General features: G+C 37.0%; 1 protein-coding gene across 1 annotated transcript in view; it reads left to right on the top strand.

Moving 5' to 3' along the window:
- The window catches only part of ppfia4 (PTPRF interacting protein alpha 4), a 122,538-nt gene that overhangs the window by 79,763 nt on the left and 22,890 nt on the right, over positions 1 to 19,885 (top strand). Inside the window, exons 6-14 of the mRNA XM_088920599.1 lie at positions 4,783 to 5,004; positions 5,519 to 5,665; positions 6,015 to 6,149; positions 8,959 to 9,042; positions 12,096 to 12,227; positions 13,095 to 13,157; positions 13,431 to 13,522; positions 13,817 to 13,958; positions 14,728 to 14,954. Coding sequence (XP_088776725.1) covers positions 4,783 to 5,004; positions 5,519 to 5,665; positions 6,015 to 6,149; positions 8,959 to 9,042; positions 12,096 to 12,227; positions 13,095 to 13,157; positions 13,431 to 13,522; positions 13,817 to 13,958; positions 14,728 to 14,954 — 1,244 coding nt within the window. The remainder of the gene's footprint in view (positions 1 to 4,782; positions 5,005 to 5,518; positions 5,666 to 6,014; positions 6,150 to 8,958; positions 9,043 to 12,095; positions 12,228 to 13,094; positions 13,158 to 13,430; positions 13,523 to 13,816; positions 13,959 to 14,727; positions 14,955 to 19,885) is intronic.

A 19,885-nucleotide genomic window follows, 5' to 3' on the forward strand; every position in this document is an offset into this window, starting at 1 on the left:
GGGGGGTTGTGACAGAGCCGATCTCCCACCAGCGCTGAGCCATTCCTTCAGCCAGACAACTTAACACCGAAGTATTAAATGTGCTATTCCTTTATATTTGAAGGCTAATTTTTTTGTTATTAGAATTTGACGGACCTATTGAAATATAATTCTGCTATTAGTCCAGCAAAACGGGATAGTCTATTTCATTATTGAGGTACTTTGGCATTGAAAGAGTATATCCGACTGGTTGCAAAGGTGCTTTTAGGAAAAAATGCTCATATGGGGAGCATTTGGGATCTTTGAAATTAATACTCCCTTGGGATTTAATAAGTTACACTTGCTTTCACTTACATGATGTCCATTTGTGTAGAACAATGAATATATAAAAATCTTCATCTTTATATTCTGAGTGCTTTTTATGTAAAACCTTTTTGCATATTTTAAAATGTTGAAAGATAGTGTGGGGATCAGAATTTCAATTTTTTGGGAATTGTATTTAGTTAATTGATTAAAAAGTTCATTTTTAAAGATATAAAACATTTTTGTAAAGGGATGATCATAAAGTAAGGGCTTCTTGACAAAGATGTTGATATTTCTATCCTAAGGAAACATTCTGTAGAAACATTTAGCGGGTATGTAGGGTTACTTTTATTAATTTATGAGTCTTCTAATGGGACTATTTTTCCAACAGCACAGTGTGTGTATTTCTTTGTATGAACTGTCCCAAACCTGCCATTGAAGGGGTCTAAACAATGAGATGCAATTGCACAAAGTTCCATGTTGAGGAATCTCAAAAGGCTGAAGAGAAGTAAAACTAAAACAACACAGTCTATGAGATGGAAATGTACTGTATCAGCTGCAGGCAGATATAGGAAAGTAATGTCAAAAGGTTAGGTTTTGATTTCAACAAATTGAAGTGTTTAAGCTTCTTAACTAGAACGTTACTGTAGGCAGGACAGGCAGTTGGAGGCTGTAACTCTGTTCAATTTAAGGCTGTTCTATGATAAGTCAACAAATTTAAAAGGTATGGTCTAAGATACAGTAGATACTTTATTGATCCCATGAGTGAAATTGCAGAAATTAGAAACTAAATTTTTCTGAACCTTTGTTTTGTTTGATTGTCTTGATGATGCCATGAGCTGGTATCATGAGCTATGACACTTAAATGCATTGACAGAAGGTTAAAATCCATTTCATAACACTAATGGTAAAAAGAGTCGGAACATCTGCAAATGTTGTGCACTGCAAATTTGTGAGGTACAAGTGAGTCAATACACAGTGAGATGCATATCAAACAAAGAGGAAAGAATTCTGGCAGAATTCTGACACCACTGAATAACTGTGGGAGGGAAGGTCTGTGAAGAAATGATGTTTTATATCTGATTTGGATATATTTTGGGTCTGGACTCATTTTGTTTAAAATCACAGTTTTTCAAACAATGCTATCTTCTTAAAGTTTACAAACATTTTAGCTCTGCAGTGTCATTTGTTGTGAGGTGGAATCTTAATGGATTTAGAACTGTTGATTAATGTGCAATTTTACAACTTTTTGATTACAGTTACAGTTTTATTGTTTTACATAAGATGACATACTGTACCTGACAGAACTGTAATTTTTAGAATGAAAAACAAGAATGCACACGAAATTCAAGAAGAAACCATTATTTTAAATATTTGTGTACTAAACCTGTAACTGTAGATGCATACATTATAAGAATCTGAAAACTGGTTTTCCTGTAAGATGCTACACTTTTGTGTATTTTAATCACTTATAGAAGAGAGAACAGTGATTTCTGTACTAGGAAGAGCCAATCCACAGTGCCATCTGACTGAGGTCCCTCAAGGTTTATTTAATTAACACTACTGATTAATTCTGTTTTGGGCAGGAGTACATGAAACAGCCTCTTTTGAACATCACTCCAATGGATCTCATTTCTTTTTTTTTTAGGTCAAATCATTAAAACTTCAGCACACAGCATGAGTATTTTAAAATTAAAAATGAACAAGTAAATGTTTGGAAGAAACACTGTAATGCAGATTAGAGTTTGTAGTATGAGAGAGGAGAAACACCTTTTCTTTATAGCTTGAAATATACCATCAAGCAAATTATGGGATGTTGTATACCCAATTTAGAAAGAAAACTTGATATAATAATTTAATGAGCAGCTCTACACTGAATTTCACTGAATTTCTATACTAATAAACACAACTTTTACGTCTATATATTTGACATAAACCACAGTTTCTTTAGACAAAAGTGTTCAGTTACAGAAAAGTAATACAGTCCCAATACTTGGAAAATCATCTTTCCATTATTTTTGGCTTCTGAAATTGTGTAGGACAAGCCAGCAGAGACACAAACAGAAAGCATGTTCCTTGTAGCTCTTTGTAAATGGGAAAGAGATGAGATCCTGAATTGAACTAGAATCACAACCGAGTGGCCTAGATGGGCGGAATGGCCTTCTCTAGGTTGTAACCTTTCATATGTTCTTATGTTCTAAGTTGAACTAAAACTCAAATATCAAGTCACATGACTTGAACTCTGCTTTGTTAAGGAGCAATACTACTCACTCATTTAATAAACCTGTCTGCTCACTATTTTAAATGTAACATTATGTAGATAATATTATTATATAATATGATTTGCACCACTCATTTGCTTAAAACTGCACACCTCCCAGTCCTGAGTCACACAGTTCTTCTGAAACAACAACCCCACCATTCCAGAAGTCTGGCCTCCTGTTGGTGAACAATTCAGATCTATAAAGGTTTCTAGGGATTACGTCTCTGTCCATGGCTCAAGTATTTAATGAGCTCCATCACATGTGAAACCAGTGACCTATGATGTAAAGCTTAGACTGTTGGATTTCCATTTGTGCAGCATCATATACTGTAGAAGGAATGTCTCAGCTTTAATTTCAGACATGGCAATGGACAAATATAGCCCCACACACAGTCTCAAACATTCTTTTGTCTGTTAGAGTGCCAAGATGGGTAAGAGCCATAGTTTTAAATAAAAAGGCCAGCTGCATAGAGTGAAAGGGCCTATCTGTAGCTCAACCTTATACCATCATTAGGGATAAAAAACACTAATAAAGACAATATACAGTAGCATGGTGCAGATAGCTGCCTTTTAAATCTCACTGTAAATCACAGGATTGAAGAAACACTCTTTGCACAAATTCAGCTAACTGTCTGATACAAGATGAAAGGAAAATTATTAAGGATGTCTAATGTATGCAGACTGCATTGCATCAGTGACATGATTCATGCCATAATGACCAAGGCTCATGTCTGACTATTTACACAGACCAGATTTTGGTAAATATGGTGAAAAACTATATTGTCTTGAAATGGTAGCAGTAGTCGCAGGTGCATCTCAGTAGTTGGTTCTATTCTCTACTTGTGTAATATTCTTCCATTTATCCTTTATTTCAAATTCTGTCATAAACTACTTGCTCACACAGCTACAGTACTTGATCAAACAAGCTGTACTAATCATTGCATTGGACAGCTGACTACCGCAAAGCCAATGCTTACTGAAGTGCAGGTTTTAATACTCATTCTTCCTAGGGCCAGTACAACCTATGGGGATCTTTTTAATCCCTGCCCCATAATGCTAATACTTTTTTTAAATTTGTAGTGTACATTTAAAGCAACATAGTCTTAAAATCGATTAATTAATAATTAACTTTTCCATACTTTAAGTTTGTGCCATAAAGCCACATTGAATAAAAAAATAACTGAACATTTATGGATAATCCAACATCTCTAAGTTTAATGGTCTAAGAAAGTATTACTTACTTAGCCTTGACACAAAGGTTAGTAGTACTGTCTTACTATAAAGGAAAAAAAACAGTATTCTTATACTTATAGTACTTAATGACATATAATGACGTAAAATTATTTGAGCATTTTTACTTTGATGTAAACCAACACCACATTTCAAACAGTTGATATTGTAACGGCCGCGGGCTTTGGTACGGAATGGAGCAGGCATGGGACTCAGGGAACTAGGTTGAACAACACATTTATTAACTTGAACCAGGGAAAAGTACACACACAGGGACAGGGGTTACAGCGCTGCACCTTCACTAACATACACACACACGAAGGGAAGAGGCTGTCTCCCAGCCTCCGCCCCACTATATACAGTCCTGTAGTCCCGCCCCCAGGCGCTGTTCTCAGCCCACCTAGCGTGTGCATGGCTAAAGAGCCCCGCGTGGCACTACAATATTAAATAATAAATAATTATTTTTCTAAATTACCCCAAGAACAAAGAAAGATAAAAAAATCATTAAGTACTGTAGAAATAGTTGCTTCAGTCTAAAAAGATTTGCCCTTATAGGGAAGTGGGCCAATACATCTCCTGCCATCAAGATACATTTTGTTGTTAATTTGAAGTGTATTCTAAACTTTGGAGAATAAAGGATAGTTCCTCTACAGCAGTAACCACATGGGACTACAAAGAAGGAACATCTGAATTGATCATTTTAACTGCTCAGCTCTTTTTTCATTGATTGACTCAAACACGTACACAATGAGTGACTAGTAAGGTTCATTATCAGAATTGTAAATGCCTTTGTAAAAGAAAAAAACCTGGAGTCTCAGCTCCTACCGTACATCAAGATTTTGGTTTAAAAAAACGGAATTCACCTACAACCCATAGGGAACCAAGAGGGAACCAGAACTAGGATATTATGATTGAGGTTTAAGGATGAGGGAAGAACTAGAGAAGAACTAGAGAACTAATGTCTTTCAGTTCATGCACACTGTGGGTGTGTTGTCTTGTGATTTAAGAGGCTGCCCAATGGCTCCATTGACGCCCATGATGAGGTGAGCCGCACTCTGGAGCTGCAGGAGCTTCTGGACAAAGCCAACATGGAGCTGGCGCAGAGCAAGGAGCGAGTGAGTGCCTTGAGCACCCGGGTGGCAGAGCTGGAGACAGACCTTACCACGGCCCGCAAGGACCTCCTGAAGAGCGAAGAGCTCAGCAGCAAGTACCAGCGAGACATCAGGGAGGTGAGGGTGATCAATCAGGGAACAGCATCTCCAAACTGGGAGCTTGGCTTTTACCAATAGGACTGTTTATCACTTGTATTCACTGCTGACTCACCACTTTCCTTCCGCACAGTCCTGTGGCATATTTCTGATTTCCCCCTGGTTTCATTTTGCATCGATTTTTATTTGCCTTTCTAACTGAGTTTCAATAGCGGTTTGTTTCGATACGGTGCTTGAGTGCTCATTCTAATGACCAAAGACTGGTATGTATATATATGAATAGAACTCATCTTGTTCCATTTAGAAATTTTGAACCCTTTAGAAGCAAAGCTGAAAATTCTGCTGAAAGGAAAATACCTGAGAAATCCGTCTCTTCTGCTTTGTGTTTTGAGAAGAGTATTCAGAAATATTGGATTTTGAAAAACATTATGAAGCATGCATGCTCTTCACAACCCTGTTATCTTTATTGCATTTACACATCTGTTGTCTTGACCCAGAGTTTATTTTTTTACTACAGTATATGCCTGTTTCCTAGGCTATGGCACAGAAGGAAGATATGGAAGAGAGAATTACAACTTTGGAAAAACGTTACCTGGCTGCCCAGAGGGAGACGACATCGATCCATGACCTTAATGACAAGCTGGAGAATGAACTGGCCACCAAGGAGTCTCTATACCGCCAGGTAGCATACAGACACTGTATAGCACTGATACTCAATGATAAGGATGGCAAATAGAAAGAAAATTGCTATGTAATTGTGTAACTAATTTTAACTGGCATAAAACCATTAAACTGAAATGTATTGGTATTTTAAGAAGTGTCTGAGGCCTGCATATCCTCAGTTCACTAGACATCCTGTCTGACATGTTACAGGCTGAAGGTGGTGTATGCGTATCTTTTCAAAGCAGAGATGATCTAGTCTGAGCTGCGTCTGTTTCTGGAGAGGAGCTGGCACGTATATCTGGCATTTGTCCCTGCTATTGGCTGATTCCCAGCATGATTCTGTATGTGTGTGTCGTTCCCTCTGGCAGAGCGAAGAAAAGACCAGACACCTACAGGAACTTCTGGAGCTGGCAGAGCAGAAGCTGCAGCAGACCATGCGCAAGGCTGAGACCCTGCCTGAGGTGGAGGCAGAGCTGGCTCAAAGAGTGGCCGCGCTGACCAAGGCAAGTTCACAAAAACTCATGGAACATCCTTGTCTAAACGCCTATACAATACACTACATTTGTAGTAGGCCCCTTTTGAAAAAATAGTATTACCTGTGACAAACAGGTAATAAAACTGTAACAAAATGCAAAAGGCACAACCACATTAATGATATCTGAACCTTGTGGCTCATGTAGAAGCCATCGACAAAAAAGCGTACCTTCAACTCATTACATCTGTGTTTATTTTCTCACCACTGGCTCTGAATAGTGCTCAATTTTAATTCTTTATCTGAGCAAATTGGGACAATGAGCATGTCATATAATGCACATTTCAAATATAATCTTGAGAATTGCTGTATGTTCAGTTAACACCTAAAATGTGTTTTGATACTGTTGTAATTTTCCTTCAAGGGGTTTCGAATTAGAAACAACTATCTGGTGCCTGACAGAAATTAAAAGGACTAGAAGAGATATTGGGGAAGGGGATTTTCCAAATCCTTTTGCACAGATCATAGAAATAAATGTACAGTATGTATCATCATTATCAAAATTACTGATGTTATTATTACTACTAACAATGTTTGATAGATTCTTTTCAGGCTCCATCCAGACACTTTCAGCTTTCTTATTTGCTATTTTAAGAAGCTGTTTTACCCTTGATCTGCTCTGAGAGGTTAAAATTAACGAGTGCCCACTGCCTTGAATACATCCCTCAGCTCATGGTTAAATCCACAGAGAAACATTTAGCAAGTTTCTTTCTCTGTCAGAAAGTGATAAAGTCCATTAAGGGTTTGACTCACCAGAACTAATCTGTCTCCTGAAAAAAGACCAAACATAGAGAAGCTTAATCTGTGACTGCTGTGGTCTTTTAATAAGTGTTGCTAAAACTACAGTGTCAGATGCCTGGTGTGCCAAAGATTCTAGAGTCATGTGTTTTAATACGCCTTTATTTATATATAAATTCAGTTTATATAAGTATCCAGTTTATATACTGGTGATCAAAACTGGGTGATTTAACTGAAATACTAAGCTAATATCAAGGGTAGTTGTAAATTTGAATTTATTTGAGCAAAGCCTTACATTTTTAACAGATTAAAAAGTGTACTGTTTAGATAAACAAATGTTATGTTTAAACTGGATAACTCACCTTTAAGTAAAAACAATACTAAAAATGAGCAATCAGATACATTCTCTGGATCAAAGAAGCCAAGAAGATTACAGATCTTCAAAGGCACTGACAGTCAACCCAGTGGGTCTCTTCATTCAATCAACAGTAAAACACAAACCAGAGGACACAACTGATAGCTACTAGCAACTACTTAAAGCAAAGAGCATTTAAAACCTTCTTACGCTGAGTGTTGGAAATAAGTATCATGCTATCCAGCCATGTTGCCGAAACTCATATACTTGCTGATACCCTTGGCTTCTTTCAAGAAATGGATGGATGGGTTTCTCAGATCAATTAGATCAACTAACACTCCTCTCATTTGTAACCCGTTTTAAGGTTCTTAAGTTTTGTTTGTGTACAATCTAAAGACAAAGTGTAATGTCATCCTTTCATGCTGCCCCTGTTTAGTCAAATTTTATAGAGCATCTTCTGTGTGGGAGTGATATGAAAGTGATGTGTTTTCAGAGTATACCTCTCCTACCACTAGACAGAATGGGTCTTTCTATCCCAGTCTCTGGCAGCACTTTGTTACAATCCATAATTATATAATTAACCTTACCGTGCATAGAAATATCTACATTTTGCAATGAAGAGTTGTGAATTTATAGAGATGAATATAATGAAAACAACAGAAAAGAATACAACTGGAATGTTGTTTTAATAAGAGAAAAGTGTCACTTCTGTAAGTATTAATTAGTATCTGACTTGAGCCCTTTTTTGCTAAATGTTTTGCACTTAGATTATTTGGAATACATGCTAGTCCAGTACACACTACAGATGAACATCTTTTATAGTACACACTGTCTCCAAACTTGTTCATACTTGATTGGCTTGTTTACTAAGTTTGTGTGTTCTCTAGTTTTCAAGCTGAACCTGTGTATTGACTGATCTCACAAATACCACAGTTTCAAATAAGGCAGTACTGCTGGGAGTCCTGTTTTAGAGGAAAATGTCTTCCACATGGTCACACAGTTTATACATAGTTAACAGTGAAGCTGTTTATAAAATAATACAAAATTAAAGTATGAATGGTGTTGGGTATTCCACCCTACAAATAAAAGGATACAGTTATTTCTATCCTTGCACTGTATCTGTATTCTGCTCATGCAGTATGTTCTAGTGCCTTTTTATGCCATAATACACAATGGAGACATGCTGCTTGAAAACAGGAGGGAATGCATATCATGTTGTTTTTCATTTGAATATTCACCAAAAACATCATGCACAAATTCTTTTGATTAGGAGATTTTTGGAACAAAAATACAACATAATTTAACAGCGAATTGGGTCCTCTTGCTGGACTTTAACCATTTTTCATGTACTGTATTAAACATGTATCGACCATTTCACAAATAAGTTTAATCTTTTCAAGTTTAGTTAACATCTGCAGTGAAGTACTGGAGTCATTATCATATGACTCCATGAATTCTGGGAAGAGAGAGGCTTTTCCATTTGCGTTTGGTCCAGCTTGTACTGTTTCTACCAAGGCACTGGGCTGTTCTCCTAGTGTGGCAGAATAGAGTATCTGTGTGGAAAACCTATTAGTCATTGGTGGTGGGAAACCACCTCTGAAGAGGTTCAGGAACACATGAAATTGTGTTTTCCGTGTCTGTTTTCTGTCTTTCAGTTCCCGACGCTAATGTTTTCCTTTCCCTCCAGGCGGAAGAGCGACACGGCAATATTGAAGAGCGCTTGAGGCAGCTGGAGTCCCAGCTGGAGGAGAAGAACCAGGAGCTTGCCAGAGTGAGTGGGTTCTCAGACAGAAATCCTGAGGGGAGCTTTAGTCAGCACTCTCCCAATGTGTGCGCCTCTCCAAAGCCAATACTGGGCCCAACAGGCGCGGTAAGGGGCCATCCAAATAATATATCATCAAAAAAAAGTTTTTAGCCAACTTTAAATGATTGAATTAGCCTGAACAGAGCTGCTTTTGATTGTATCTAATCATTCCATATACCATGTATCATGTATGGATCTTTAGTTTGGAACATACACATAGCAACCATTGACCAAGAGCATCAACAGCTTCATAGCAGGATAAAAAGCAGAAGCATGTGGGAACTCAGGACTATTTTTTTTTTCTTTTATGAAAAATTAAGTGCAGAATTGTACCATTTATTACATGACAAAACACCATCCATGCACCAAAATACAAACATACATGTACTGTACATAATCAGCAGGCTAACTACGATGTGCAGTATATTGAGCTTATTATATAGTATTTGGATGGCCCCTAACAACACCAAGCTTCTCCCACACTTTGAATACTATACTAGATCTTCATCAGGCACTTATTAGACTGTCCTTGATCACACAGTATCCACACTAGGTGACATCCTTTACCATTGAATGCATTTATAATGCTAAGTTAACAATTATGAATGCCATGTCAACATTTACTTACAGTTGGGTAAAATTATATTGAAAGAAATAGTTTTCTAGGTGTTGGTTATGTCTAGTTTCAGAGGTCATGTGTAAATTGTTTTTTTTTGTGTTTTCAGACTTTGTGAAAATAGTAATTGACCTGTGAATGAAAATATCATGTCCTAAGGAAACCCAAACTGATTGTATTAATCTAAAATAATTACAATTTAACTGGAAAAAAATATATTGACTAAAGTTGTTTTAATTGTAAATAGATTAGATCAGTGTTTAATGACTACAGGATTCAATACTTTCATGATTATATACTCATATACAGTAGATACATTTAAGAGCTTCTCTTGTGAATGCTGATTGTAATTGCTCCCTTAAAATCCAGAAGCTTAAATTTTTGTTAGATGTCACTAACTGGATATGTGAATACAAACCCAAAAACACTTCTCCCTGTCTATAGATATTTCACAATGAAACATAATGTACTCAATTCCAGCCAGGGAGTCTAAAATACAGCTGTGGTTTCCTGGCTTAGACCCAGTGTTTAGATGATTGCTGTTGTGAATTTTCTGTTGCTGTTGTGAGTTCCGTTCTGATTGCTGTTGTGAGTAAATGAAGATGTAGGTGTTCAATATTACAACATAAATAAGCGGAAATATTTGGGCAATGTAGCACAGAAAGGATGAGTCAGTCTGCAGCAGGTTTGCTTAGTGTGAGCACTGAGGATACTGATAATGGTACTAGCTAGTGGATAGCATGATTATCTTATTTACTGCTAAATTAAGTAGTACTGTGGATTGCCTGGTAAGCTCCATCAAGTGCACTAGGTCTCATCCTTGACATCTGTATTTTGTGCAGTGTTATGAAAGTGGACCCTGGGAGTCCTTTCATATTCTCTACAGATCTGTGACTGAGCTGTAGCAGCACAAAATACTGTACTCAATACCAGGAGCTCTTGTGTCTGTCAGTTGTGTCAGGTTGTCTTTCTGTTACCTGTTCTGATCTGAAAAGTTAAGCTCTTCTATTGCAGTGTCTCCTCCACTTTCCTGAAGCCTGAAGTACCTGGAATCTCAACACATTCCCAACAGTAACCTCAATTCTCTCTTTCAACCCAATTGGCTGTTATATTTAGGCTCTGAATAATTCATGCGTTCCTAATTTCCCTCACAGAGAACAGATAATTATGTTTACTTGAAAGCATTTGCTTTTGTTGAGTTAGTGTGCTGCAGTGTAACCTCTGAAAAGGCTTGAAGACCTCTAAATCTAAATGTAATCTGTTCATTTTCATCTACAAAGGGTATACTGTAGATTGAATTGCATCATAGGCCTGTTCAAGTCTTGTCCAGCACTACAGAAATTTAGACCTATTGTCCTAAAAAACAGGCTTATACTGTAACATATGCATACAATATTTTCTCATTCCTCAGTCATTATTCCATTATACAAGTGTCATTAGAGGCATTAACAGGTACGATCATTTTCAGTGCAGGAACCATTTTCACTTCAATTCTGTGTAAGAGTTTTTGACATGACCTCATGCAATTTTAATCAAACTGTCTCATTCAATTAATCATTATACAGAATTCATATGTCATTAATCAAATTGTATTTATATGACTATGAATGCATAATGCATGAACCTCTGCAAATTTCAGTATTCATGTGCTATATGCTTAGCATGCTAAACTTACTTTTTATAATTGAATATTAGTAAGTTGATCCAAACTACAGCTGTCGTTCTTGACTATAGTTTTGTTATTGTGTTTGGTACTTTTGGCTACATTGCTGTACTAGTAGCAGAGAACGCTTCAATGCTGCAGCCTTATTGCTCAGTACAGTATTAGACATGTTTGAACTGTGAGTACCTCTTTGTGATGTATTGTGCCACCTGCTGGTTATTCTGCTTATGAACAGTTGCTGGAAGCTTTCTCATAATGCAATATGTGAACATTTAAGTTACAACACAATACTTGAGTTGTTTGATTTGAACAAACTTCACATTGTCAAATTATTCTATTCCAAATGTATATGTCCATATGGAATAGAACTAAAAAAATACCCAGTAAAGTAAAATAAAATTCAAGTTTTTGTTACTGATTCAGAGTTTTTGAAGTCTTCCCAATATTGGTGTACATAGCATTGAGGGATTTATTTCAGATGTGTGGCCTTTAGTTCTGACAAGGCTACATGAAGCCATTTGATACAGTACTGACCTGGCAACGGATCAGCGCTAAAGATCAGTGTGTCCACTCAGTCTGTGCTTTAATGTTTTGCCTTGAATGAAGCACTATTCTTTTTTTAAATATATATCAAAAAGCTGTCAGTTTCTCTTCATTACCAGTTGTGTGTCGGAGGATATGCTAGAGGTCATGCACAAGGTTCGACCAGCTTCTTTCTCACTTAGTATTTCACTGCGGCAGGCCAGGCAGAGAGAAAAAATGAACGAAGAACACAACAAACGTCTTTCAGACACCGTTGACCGCCTCCTGACAGAATCCAACGAACGGCTGCAGCTCCACCTCAAAGAACGAATGGCTGCTCTCGAGGACAAGGTGAGAACATGAGACGATTCAGGGGTTTTCTTCTTTCGCAGTATTTACAGTATTCACAGTTTTAACAGTATTTGGACTTTATCTCCATTTTGGCAAGAGGTAGTAATATTCTAGGAGATATTCAGTTGTTGGGTCTCTGTTGTCTGCTAATTTACCATTGTGTTGAAGTGGTCTTAAAAGGACATCACAGTGACTGCTGCCTCATCGCTATTGGGTCCTAGGTTTCCGACTGGGGCACCTTCTGTGTGGAGTTTGCTAATTCTCCCCATGCCTGTGTGGATTTTGTTTGTGTACTAAATCAATGAACAGCTTCAGATCCACCTCAAAGATTGAATCCCACCTTCTAAAGACAGGCTAACTAGGTTAATTGTAAAAGGGATGCTAAACTGTCCCTGGGGTTGTGCCTTGCAATGGACTGGAGTCAGATCCACTGTGTTGTCCCTCTTTGTGCCAGTCACCCCTGAGTGTCTCTATGTTATCATGACCTTCATAAGTAATAAGATGCTCTCTGTCAATGGATGGATATTGCAGAAAACCTCACAGATCTCTCAAAGACTGCTGCAAGGAAGAACCTGGAGTTGCACAAAGCTGTCAGCTCTGCTACTTAGATCTTAAGCATTGTTTCAGCTTCGGTTTGTCTTTTTATAAACATTTTGTTTTTGTAGGAGGTTTAGTATTTGGAATTTTCCAGTTAAACCATGTTCCTTTTTTCCCTTCAGAGCTTGACTGTGTGTCCAGTTTCCACCCATACCATCAGTGACTGAGAGAATAGGCCCTAGCCCCCAGTGCTTGCTGGAGTTAATCAGTTAAACCTTTAGGATGTCTTATCATTCCTGTATTACTTTTATATAGCTTCTTTTTTTGTAGAACACTCTTATTCAAGATTTGGAAAATACACAAAAGCAACTTGAAGAGTATCATCACACAAAGGTACGGTATCTCTGAAAACGTGTTTTTTACTCACTAAATTTAAAACTAACATATGTACAAAATAATCTAATGTTGTATTTTATGTAAAAAAATAATAGTGGTTTCTTGAACCTTATAGAAATACTGTATAAAGGATGACAAAATAAAAATAGCGAAAAATAAATGTTAGATTCAGTTTATACAGCATGATGTACAGTACAGTATATAGCAGTATGTACAGCAGTATTCCATTAGGAGTTCTGTATCTTTTTAACTTTTTAACTAATGTTTCAGGAACGCCTAGTAAATGAAATGGAAAAATTGAGGGCTGAAGTTGAGCATCTGAAAAGGAGAAGTGGCGCTTTTGGAGATGGCACACATCCACGGTAAATATAGCTCTCTGTGTCCATCCTGTGTGCGAAATCACACAGTGTCGAAGATTATATTGCTAAACTTCCAGTCATTCAAGAAGCCTTTCCTGATGTGTCTTGTCAGTTTTCATCCAATATGCCTTCTTAGTAACTCTATAGTTGTTTTTTTTCCTTCATAAGGCATCCATCAGACTGTTCAAATAGAGCAGCAACACTCAGAAACGCAGTATGTGTTTTCCTCATAAGCGGTCTCCTATTGCCTGGTGACTATAGGAAATGATAATACGTCTGCTTCTGCCCTGTGCTCAGGTCTCAGGTGGGTAGTGCCACAGACCTGCGCTTCTCCATTGGCTCGGTGGTAGATGCCCAGGCTGAGCACTTTGGCACCACAGCAGTAATTCGGAGAGCGCAGAAGGGCCGACTGGCAGCACTGAGAGACGAGCCCACAAAGGTGCGAACATATGGTGAAAAGACACAAAAATGAAGCATAATCAATTCAGGTTTTGTTGTAATCTCCAAAAGAATGCTGATGTACAGTAAAATGACTGAAAAAATAAATGTGCCAGAGCAGTTATCTTTAGCAATGGGCTTGTGTATGACCAAAATGTGTGACTGAAAATAACAGCATGGAGCAAAATGTCAGATGATTTGGATGCTGAAATATTTAAAAAATAATTGTACTTGTAAGGGTATGTAAATAAAAGTGGTTAGTAAGGTTCTTTGACATGACAAAACTGAGTCGTGTATTTTATTACTATGCTTTCTCATTTTACTTTTTCCTCAACTGCATATTTAACATCCTTTTGTTTGAATTTTGGCTTCCATTTGGATTCTGAAATGTAAGTTTTTAAAACGTATTATGGATAATTATGGATTAAAGCTTCAAATGATGTTCAAGTTAGACTTATTTTAATTAAAAGTAAGAAAATATAAAACACCACATGGCACAGAGAAATTTAGAGATTTGTGTTCTGCGCTTTATAAAGAGTGGTTCGTTAAGATGAAATTACTGGCATGGAATAGTAGAAAACTAAAGTTTTAATTTCTTAAGACAAATTTTTATAAAACCTACTGTTGTTCTAGGTTTCAGATCTATGCCTTTCATTTTAGTATAAACCAAAATGTTTGTGTTAGTGATATTTTGCTGTACTTTTCTGGGCCTGTGCCTTCTGTTTTTCCCACAGTTGTTGTGTTGCTAAGAGCTATGCTGTGTTTTGTAGATTCTCCCTGTGATTGACCAGGACTGGGAACGGTCCCAGCCTCCCAGTGTCCGAGCCAGCGTTGCCCACCTGGTAGAGAGCGACCCCGAGCTCTCTGACATTGATGATGATGACCACGAGACAATCTTCAGCTCAGCTGACCTGCTTTCACCAAGTGGGCACTCTGACGCCCAGACATTGGCATTGATGTTGCAGGAGCAGTTGGATGCCATCAATGAAGAGATCAGGTTAGCACGTGGGTGATGGCTACTTGATTACATGGATGACTACAAGGAGAAACGTTCTTCTATATCCATTGCACTTTTTTTAGGACTGGGATTCCTACAAAAAAATAACAATTAAACAAGACATTGGAGAGAGAGTCTTCATTAAATTAAAAATACTGATTCAAAATAGCTTTTATAATAATTGCTTACACTTATATAGCGCTTTTCTGGACACTCCACTCAAAGCGCTTTACAGGTAATGGGGACTCCCCTCCACCACCACCAATGTGCAGCATCCACCTGGATGATGCGACCGCAGCCATAGTGCGCCAGAACGCTCACCAAACATCAGCTATCAGTGGGGAGGAGAGCAGAGTAATGAAGCCAATTCATAGATGGGGATTATTAGGAGGCCATGATTGGTAAGGGCCAATGGGAAATTTGGCCAGCATGCCAGGATTACACCCCTACTCTTTTCGAGAAACGCCCTGGGATTTTTAATGACCACAGAGAGTCAGGACCTCGGTTTTACGTCTCATCTGAAGGACGGCACCTGTTTATAGTATAGTGTCCCCATCACTATACTGGGGCATTAGGACCCACAGCTGGCCCCACTAACACCTCTTCCAGCAGCAACCTTAGTTTTTCCCAGGAGGTCTCCCATCCAGGTACTGACCAGGCTCACACCTGCTTAGCTTCAGTGGGTTGCCAGTTGTGAGTTACACATGACATGAATATGTTGTGCCTGATAACATACATTAAGACATTGTACCTGATAACATAAACCCTTGGTTCATCAGACATTTGAGGCTGCCAGCTTCTTTATTATTTAAGGTTATCTTTGAACAGCCTTATTACAGGTTAGATGCAAAATATACATATGAAGAAATACATAAATATCACACTTTGGCACACCCAGTATTATTATCAGAAATAATGTGGCAGGACTGTTGTATACTACTGTATACACTGATATTCTGAAAATACATTGATCTTGGAATCCCAATACATACCTTTACTGCTTATACAGTGGTAGTTAGGGTAAAAAAAATAAAAAAACAGCAGTGCCTTATGTTGCATACACACAAGCGCCTAAATTATTTTGTTCATAATTGCTTTGTTTTGTAGTCAGACTTGGTCTTTAGAGGGAAGATTGCAATGGATTATGTCATTCAAAATATCAATTGTTTTGCTGTGGTAGAATTCTGACACTGACAGCTTCAACATTTATTCAACAATATTCTGTGGTCCAGTGTTCTGTAGCTTTAGAAATTGTATAAATACACAGTACAATGCTCAATGTGCAACATTTATTTTGAAACAAAATCTGAAGGAAAATAGACTACAGTTATATACAGCCAGGAAATAAAATGGTGAAATAATTATTTTGAAGAAATTCTGTCTCACAGTAGAGGATGCTCCAGATTTACAGATTAATTGCACATTTTATACACAAGCACCATTGAAAACAATCTTGGTGATGTTGTCAAGAGACTTATCATATTGCCTTCTGCTGTACAGCATCAATGACAGATCCTCTTTTTACACTTCATACAGCTCAGGATAGTAGGCAATGACCTTGGTCCTTAATGAAAATAGAGACTGGAAGTGTGGGTTTCTCTGCTCCCAAGACACATGCCCTGTAATTCAAGTCAAAATCTCTGTCCTAAAATTCGTAAACATTTTAAAATTTTAAAATGCATCTAACATGAACAGTTGAATATACAGTAGGAACAGATACCGGCCAGCAGTTCATAGTAATGATTTTTATATTCAGTACACATGAATAATTTCAACAGCAAACAAGTATTAACTGTTTTAGTGTTATCTGAATTTGTAACTATTCTTTCTTGGCCTTGCATTGGTGATGCATTAAAAAGACATACTGTCAATTCACTAAATACACCAATGTGAAGACAGTAAGTATATAATAGAGAGTTTAATAGCTGCCCAGAAAAAAAAGAACCCCGGGCTATAATCAGAGTCAGACCCTACACAGTAGTAGTAACCACTTAGACACCTTAACATCCAAAACGAAAAAGATGTTCAGTTTTTAAAACTGCTGTCACATCTACCTGTACAGCTTCTACAACCTGCACTATATTAGGTTGATATTCATATTATAAAGAAATTGTGACACAATGCTTGGAACAGCATACTGTGAAGACTAATAGATTTTTTTTTGCTTGGTATTGTGTATTCTAATTTTTCGATCAAACACTCTAGGTTTGTTAATTGTTCTCTATTGGAGATGTCAGCATTGACCCACATTTTCCTAAGAATGTGTTTCTTAAGGCACTTTTGCATTTAAAGCATAAATGCCATGTTAGTCACAGTGCTTATTATAAGAAGATGTGACAACGTATATCGTAACAAGATTTTAAAACATTAAAATACCCACTGTACCTCAAGGTTGTCAATCTACAGACTGGATGATAATTCCCTGGATGGCAAAATACTGTATATAAGTGTGATGCGCTGTTATATGAAGAAATGTGAACTTAAATATAATTTACTTTTTGACAAGAATGAGAATGAGAATGTCAATCTTCAGGCATTTTTGTTTCTTGTTAAAATGAGATATCTTTTTTTTAAAAAAAATCAGTGAATTGTGGTTTACAAAATTTAATTTAATTTTGCATCAATGCCTTGTACGCTATTAAAATGTACAATTCACTGCAGAATGTTTTCTTATAGTTTGTGAAACGCCCAGTGTCATTTTATTAAAAAAAATCTAGGCTGAAACTGTAAATTAAATCAATTTATTTAATCTGAAATCCACAAGATTATGTAGCCTATGGGATTATTTATTCCCACTATATAGAAGTCTGTCTTAACTATAAAATACAGAATTTATTGTCCTTGTATCATTAGCCTTTCAGTGGTTTTCTTCTTCACTGAATAATCCGAATATATCAAAATAAAAAACATTTTATAAATGGTAACGTATGCTTTTAAATAAATTGATTGCTATGTCACATTAAGTAATTTATGTCACTGATATTTGTAGAACAAGAAATTAATATGTTTTCTTACATCTTCTTTGATTGAACATGGGTCTTTCACACTGATTAGGAATTGACAAATGAAGACAAAACAACTAAGTAATAAAATAAGAAGACTGTTTATAATAGTATTATAAAATAATTATCCAATAAGATACTGTATGTATCCAATATGATTCCATTTCAGTCAGTTCTGATTCAGTTTTTTTAAATGAATCAGCAGAGACAGGTTCTGTAACTGATAATATGAAGTAAATCGAGACTGATCACCTCAGTCTTTCAGGAAAGCTGAACACTGAGGCCTAGAAGACATTTTTGGGACATGAAATTAAAATAGCCTTTGGAAGAGGCAAAAAAAACAGTTATTGTGTCTGTATTCTCCGTGGGGGAATTTTAGTGTTAGAAGAACTAAATTAGTTTTTATGTTGTCATTGTAATTATTATGAAACAGTGGAACACAGTAGCTTTCATTAAATGCAGTTAATCGGACCGTGATAAGAACTCATGGAACAGGCATTAATTAAGCTCTAAATGCTGACATACATAGCAAAATTGCCCACTAGCTGTTCCATCTGATAAGGGCACAGTGCATTCAACAATATATTTAACCATTTTCTTCCCTGTATGCAATGCAAACATGCTTTGTACATATCTTGGCTGCATGCGTTTAATGCATGCACAACGTTGGCCAGTGTACTGTAATTATCATCATTTTCATCATATATGATCTTGAATCTTTCCACAAACAAAAAACAAAAAGCAACTGCCTTATGATTGCAGCATTGAGACTACACACATTCTATACACATGAGACTATACACATTCTTCATAAATACCCATATATACAGTAGATCTAAGAAAAAAATACATGAATTCAATTAATTTGAGCAGCTGTTTTCACATTGTAAACATGGAAGCAATACCTCACACTGATTACCTTTTAGAAATTATTGCCCTTGCTTACCCAGTATTGTTTTGAGTCCTTCTAGCTTCCTTTTTTAAATTAAAACACTCATCTTTTATGGTATGTGGTATGCAAGAGTTGCTGGTGTTTTCAAGTAGAAGACTGATGCCATATTTCTCTCTATGACAGGAGGTATCTTGTTCAGAATTGCTTTTAGTGGCAAATACATGTTTCATGCAGACTGGAAACTCTTCTTTGTTAAAAGCTTTTTTTCTGTATTGTGTTTAGATACTTTCTCTTTTTCTCACTCACTGTCCACAAACACAGTAGATAGAATAAAAAGTACAATATGTTTCAATCTGTTTGAATACTTTGCCCTTGTTTGATTTCTGTTGTTACTTCCTTGTACAGGAATCACTCGTTCTTTAAAGTTTTTCACAGCGGTTTCAAATACAGTACAAGGTGATTGTTGGTAAATAACTCCGGCAGTGGACAGTACAGACCCTTTGCACATGAGCAAACTTACAATATTAGTATAAGATTGTGTCAAAGAAGTTCAAGTAGGCAGCTGCATCAACAGCGAAGGAAAAAACAAACGCTTATTCCATGCTGAAAGGAAAAGAGACACAATGTTTTGGCTGTGAAGCCTTCTGGTGTCAAGGAACCTTTAGAAGTCTTCACACTTGAAGAAGACTCCACAGTTGAAATGGTGTGTTTCTTTTCTTTTCCTTTCATCATGGAATAAACCTTTACTTTTTCCTATGACTGTGTCAGCCAAGGAAGGTGGTGTCAGTCGTTAAGGGCCATTCATCAACAGGATTGCCTGGCGCTATGTCCTCGTAAATTACAACCGTTAATATCCTGAGTGTGAGCAGCAGATTGTAATAGTCATTTTCTGGCTGTCTTGCTGTTCTCAGCTAGACTTCCATATGATTAATTTGTCAAAAATGCCATTTTACTATAGCTTTATATTTGGTACTCTTCAACAGCCAGTGGCAGATATTAGTACAGCAGCTGTGCTGCGCAGTGTGGTAGTGAGGGCT

Source organism: Atractosteus spatula, chromosome 7, assembly GCF_055471065.1.
Source record: "Atractosteus spatula isolate fAtrSpa1 chromosome 7, fAtrSpa1.hap1, whole genome shotgun sequence".
NCBI lineage: Eukaryota > Metazoa > Chordata > Actinopteri > Semionotiformes > Lepisosteidae > Atractosteus > Atractosteus spatula.